The sequence below is a fragment of the Crocuta crocuta genome, unplaced genomic scaffold (genome assembly GCF_008692635.1).
Source record: "Crocuta crocuta isolate KB4526 unplaced genomic scaffold, BGI_CrCroc_1.0 scaffold69, whole genome shotgun sequence".
Classification (NCBI taxonomy): domain Eukaryota; kingdom Metazoa; phylum Chordata; class Mammalia; order Carnivora; family Hyaenidae; genus Crocuta; species Crocuta crocuta.
Window position 1 is genome coordinate 1399170 of NW_027551576.1, and position 6031 is coordinate 1405200.

General features: G+C 52.0%; 1 protein-coding gene across 1 annotated transcript in view; it reads right to left on the reverse strand.

The window, feature by feature from the left end:
* Positions 1–6031, reverse strand: part of SEC13 (SEC13 homolog, nuclear pore and COPII component) — a 34993-nt gene that overhangs the window by 26620 nt on the left and 2342 nt on the right. Inside the window, exons 2-3 of the mRNA XM_077751483.1 lie at positions 4416–4460; positions 2138–2253 (exon numbers count right to left, since the gene is read on the reverse strand). Coding sequence (XP_077607609.1) covers positions 2138–2253; positions 4416–4460 — 161 coding nt within the window. The remainder of the gene's footprint in view (positions 1–2137; positions 2254–4415; positions 4461–6031) is intronic.

The following is a 6031-nucleotide window of genomic DNA, read 5'->3' on the forward strand; positions in this document are numbered from 1 at the left end:
CCTATTTTTCACTATTCTTTTAATTTGTTCAAGGGCATGTCTCTTCTCTGCTCTTCTGATCTTTATGCATTCACCTGGTAAGTACTATCGGAGCACATACCCAGGGCTCGGCCCTGTATTGGGCCATCTCTAGGTGTGGGGAAGAAGGGTGGGCACCCAGCACGAAGAAGCGGCCCGGCAGAGGTGATGGTCCAGCTCTTTCACACCCACTCCCCATTCACCAGCTGCTGGACTTTAGGCAAGGGCCATGTCCTTTCTGTGGCTTAGTCTCCTAATGGAGATATGAGCAAGGCTTCTTTCATGGCGTGCTCTTGAGGGGGAAATACTTGTGATAACTCACATCTAAAGCTTGGCACAGCGCTGGGCACAAGGAGAGAAAAAACCACTCATGCCTGTTAGCTGATACCGTTCCTCGTTCACTCCTCTACCCCACTCCAAGTGTCCTCCTCCCTCTGGCTGGGACCATTCCCAGTCCCCACAAAGGGGCTGCCAAGGAAACTCTTCTGAAACTCAAATGTCCTACGACTAGCATCGTTTTAACTAATGCAAGAAAAGAAGGGGTGTGTGAACTTTCCACTCCTGTGATATTGTACACCTTTGGAACATAAGGAAAACCGGGCAGAAAGGACTGAGTGACAGCAGACGTGACTGCTTCTGTCAGTGCCGGCAGTCAGGCAGCTCTCTGCGAAGCCACGGCTGCTGCTGCACAGGGAAAGTAGCATGTGACTCCTTGGTCACTCAATTTTTGCAACTGAGGAAGAGGGGAATTTCTAGGCCCATCCCCCATCTCCCCAAATGGCTACTTAGTTACGCTTTTTTTAAAAACCCCTTTTTCTTTTTAATGTTCATTTATTTCTGAGAGAGACAGAGCATGAGTGGAAGAGGAGCAGAGAGAGGGAGACACAGAATCTAAAGCAGGCTCCAGGCTCCCACCTGTCAGCACAGAGCCCAACGCAGGGCTCAAACTCATGAACCGGGAGATCATGACCTGAGCCGAAGTCAGATGCACAACCGACTGAGCCACCCAGGTGCCCCAGTTATGCCTTCTTTCATTCAGTTAACAAACGTGTAATGAGCCCCTATTTATCAGGGGCTCTTAATTTCTCCTGTGCACTTTGGGGAAGGCCACGATCCCTTCTCAGAATAACTGACACAATACATCAAACTAGGTTTATAAAGGAAACCCAATCATACTGAAACGCAGTTAGTGCCATGTTACAGAAGCATCTACAATACAGTGATATGTGCACTTCTCGGTCAGCACATTAACTAACAACCTCTAGTGGCAGGTCTGATACCACTCTCACTTGAAAGCAGCGAGGAGTGTAAGTGCTACCCTGAGTCAGCTACGACTACTGTGACAGGAAAACGTGTGTCCTGTACTGGAAACCAGGTTACAGGGGCTCTGAAATGCTAAATATCTGAGGCACTGAATATAAAGATGTGATTTTCTTCCTCAGCCCCAGTTCACCAACCCTTGAAGGCCATCCACAGAACCCTCAGAGACCCGTGGAATCCAGGTTAGGAACTCCCATTTATTTGAAAGGCAGTGGAATGAGGGAAAGCGGTAGAAACATGGGCATAAGGACCAGCCAGCATCTCAAGAATCTCAGCAGGGAGAGGATAAATCGAGCATCTGTAAACGTTACTGAGTATGTGCCATGGGCGAACAGGCACATCTATGGGATTTCTATCATTACTAATGCATTCTTACATCAACGTCATCCTTGCATTACTGCCTCTGAGTGCCACCTTAGATCATGTTAGCCAAACAACAACAACAACAAGGTCATTTCCCACTTTTAAAAGGAGCAGTAGCTACTGCAGGCCTGTGGTGAGCAGGCTCTGCCTGGGAGGAGGCAGCATCGGCAGTTTTGAGGGTGAGCAGGTGAAGGCCCCGAGAGGCAGACTGGCCCTTGCCCAGGGTCTGCTAGTGAGTATGTGGGTGGCAACGCTGGGGTGTATCCCTGGGTCCCTCGGCCGGGATGTCCACTGAGGGCAGTCACCTGGCTGGGAGCCTGGTGTTCTCTCTGCTGACTGCCCCACGGGCCCCTCTGGCCCGGGTTCCTGGCTCTCCCTGCCATTCCCGAGCAGTCCCACCGTCCTGTGAGACCCCGCCCGGTGGGGCTGCACTCACCCCCTGAGGTCGGCGATGAGGATCTGTCCTCCATTTCGCACATCGAAGATCTTGACAGACCTGTCTGACGAGCAGGTGGCCAGGCGGGTGCCGTAGTAGTCCATCTGGGCATCGTGCTGCAAAGGGAGGAGAGCTCAGCAAGCCCGCAGCCGGGCGGCCGGGGTCGTCACAGTCTACCCCAGAATCTACCTGAAATTAACCTCAAAGCAGCACCACTGTCAGGCAACAAGCTAGTGTCCCGACACTGCCATTTCCCTGAGGGGCACGGTCTTTCTGAAGGGACAAGGAAAGCCACACCTGGCTGCTTTCAGACCCTTCGCAAACATGGGAAGTCCTTTCCAAGCCTATTCTGTAGGGTGGGTAGGGGAGATGGAATGCCAACTGGCTAGCCTCCCTCTTCTTCCTTCTTCACACCGCACCACGTTCTGAGGCCCTGCCGCCTACTGGCAAGAGACCTGCGCGTTCAGCTCGGCCCCAGAGCCCAGGGCCAATGCTGGTCCGGAGGAGCAGCCTCTGACGGCCTGCAGTCCCCAGTGAGGTCCCCAGTAACTCAAACCGGGCCTGGACACAAGGTTCTACTCAGACATTTGGGCTCCTTTCTCCACCCATGACCTTAGATTCTTGGCGGACCTCTGTTCCTGCATTAGTACTAGACCTTTCCCCTAGTAGTATGCCCAGTACCCCAGACTCTTCACCAACACCTTAAATGTCACCGGCCCCACCACTGATGAACGGACCTTCTGGATGCTAACTGTTCATCCAGACCTAGGGCTGGTCCCTGCCCACAGCTCTGGTCTACCCGGTTCCCCTGAGCCACAACGCCTGCTCTCCCACTGCATCCTGGTCCTTCCTGTTTGCTGCCTATTCCGAAGATGGTACCTTCTTCAGCTGTCTCATCTTGGGGGTTTCAGGAACTACCAGCTGCCACTCTTGCTGTGTTCAGGAGCACTCACACTCTTTCAACAGAAGCAATCGTTCTGTCTGCTTCAACGTTCTTTCCTCATGTCTCTACCTGAGAAACATGTGCCGATTCTTCTCTGGAAGCCAACCCCCTCCACTCTTCTAGGTCCTGACTTCTTGGAAGGCAGGCAATGCAAGCGTTAGGACAGATTTCTGGGCACTTCTGCAGAGCGCCATCACATGCTCAACAGGAAGCAGGGCACAGTACCTACAGGGCTTAAAGCCTATCTTTTTACCTTACCTGCCGTGCAACCTTAGAAAAATGACATAATCTCCTTAAACCTGTTTCCTTCTCTTTAAACAGGGCTACTGGTGGCATCTGCTTTAAGAGTTGTTGCCATTACTACTTTGCCTCATCGGCTTCTCAAACCTAATCCACACAAGTAGGTTAGCTTAGCCATTATTGTCCCCATTTTACTTGTGGGGAAATCAGCGCCCAGAAAAGGGACTGGTGGGAGTCTCAGATAGGATTTTCTTACCCACATACCACGCAGTTTCTAAGGAGGTGTGGTCTTACAGCCAGACCAACACACAACCGAGTCCAAAAACCACATACACCACGTGAACCCGGGCAGCTTCTCAGAAGCCCGAAAACAACCGCTGGTGAGACTGTGAGGGCAGGAGCCCTGGGAGGGTGGCCCCGCATGAAGCAGACTCTGCATCTTCGCTGCGAGACTTTAATCTCCGGACCTTCTCCCACCGCGCTGTCCCGGACACTGAGCCCCGCCCCACCGCGCTGTCCCGGACACTGAGCCCCGCCCCACCGCGCTGTCCCGGACACTCAGCCCTGGTCCCTGATTCTGAAGGTCTGCCTCTCAGGAAACGCCCTGAGCTAATGACTTCTGGTTCGAAGGGCTTTGCCTGGCCTGCTGTCGGTGGCAGTCCTACGTCGGCTGCTTCGGGCTTTTGCGGTGCCTGCTCTCTGCCTTTGTACCGAGTAACCTTCCTGTGCTCTCTTCTTTCAGCCCCCTTTGCTATGGGGCTAGGAAGTGGCAGCAGGAGGAAGGCAGGTGGGAAAACCATTGTCAGACCTTCACACCAGCCTCCGCCTCAGAGCAGGTGACTGTGCTGGCCTGAGGACCGAGGGCCGTGGGCTCTAAACCATGCCCAGCTTCCTCCCGCCAGAGTGACCAGAGTGCCAGAGTCCTGCTAATGCGGCAGGCACAGCCACAGCCGGGAGAATGACCACACCCCGAGGCTACGGCCTGACTAAAGGGTGCAAAGCCACACTGGATTTATGAACAATGGACAGAAATGCTCTCCTGCCCCGAAATGCACACCCGTGCAGCCCGTGAGGGAAGGCTAACGGAATACTTACAATCATGTCCTCATGGGACGTGTCCACAGTGTTAATGACCGATACCTAGAACCAAACATATAGCTGGTAAACGAACAGATGGCAGTTAGAATGCAAATTAAGCCTATCAGTCGTTTCTAAAGTTCTTGCCTGCATTTGTTCACTCGTTCATTAAACACTTACGTTAAGCATGTCTTTTTGCCAGGGAATGGAGATACAGACATGAATAACAAGTATTTCTGGGGGCACCTGGATGGCTCAGTTGGTTAAGTGTCTGACTCTTGACTTCGGCTCAGGTCATGACCTGACAGTTAGTAAGCCGGAGCCGCCCCATCAGGCTCTGTGCTGACAGTGTGCAGCTGCTTAGGACTCTCTCCCTACCCCACCCTTGTTTGTATGCGTGCTCTCTCCCTCTCAAAATTAAAAAAAAAAAAAAAAAGAAGCAAAGAAGCATTTCTTCCCCCTAAGAATACTGTACATAATTAACCCTGACATGGAAGGAGAAGTACTTTAACAGTGGTTTATGTGCACGGTAACACCCTGGGCTGCTGGTGCTGGCAGACACGAACTGGGGCTCGGAGGAGGAGAAACTTGCCCGGTGGCACAGGGGTAAGTAAAGTCCAAGCACAGGGAATACCATGAGCAAAGGCGGGGACGGGGATGGCAACTAGTCGTGGCTACTTTTGAGGGTAAAGAGGCACCCTGGGGGAGCTCTGTCGTTCCCTTCCTGGATGACACAGCTTCTGACATTACAGGCAGTTTTTTACGTAACAGGGTTAACACCTAAGACTTGGGAGAGCTGGTTCAAGTTTCTCCTGAAGTTGCCCCCTGCCCCACCATCTGTGACCGATCCTAGTCTGTCACTCACTGGGATCCAGGGCCTCGCAGCTTATAGGGCTGGAACCCAGCGGCCACGGTCATCACCCTCCTACGCACTCTTTGAGGTCCAGCTCAGATCATGCCCCTCTTCTTGAAGATTCCCAAATTCCCCAACCTGCTGGACTCCTCTGAATATCTTAAGCACTTAATGTCTACAGCACTTTACACTGTGTTAAAATTTTTTATTTATTTTTGAGAGAGAGCACGTGCGTTCATGTGCAAGCACAGAAGCGTGTGGGGGGGGAGGGGCAGAGAGAGAGGGAGACACAGCATCTGAAGCAGGCTCCAGGCTCCAGGCTCCCGGCTGTCAGCACAGAGCCTGACATGGGGCTTGAACCCACGAACCGTGAGATCATGACCTGAGCTGAAGTCAGATGCTTAACTGACTGAGCCGCCCAGGTGCCCCCACTTTACACTGTTTCTTCTCTCAACACAAAATGAACACCAGGGTCTGTGTCATCCACAGTTCTGAATCTTTTAAATCACCCAAGCACAGTGCTTTGCAACCAAAAGGAACTCAGTGACTGCTTGCACAATGAATAAGTAAATTAACAAAACCAGACTGCTTTACTTTGCTCAATCACTATTCCCTTTAAATTCTTGGGACAGAAAAGGACTGGAAGGGAGGTCTCAGTTTGGAATTGTATTTCTTCTCTTTTTCTTTCTTTTTTTTTTTGAGAGAGAAAGAGATAGCAAGTGAGAAAACGGAGGAGGACAGAAGGGGGGAGGGGGGAGAGAGGGGGAGAGAGAGAGAGAGA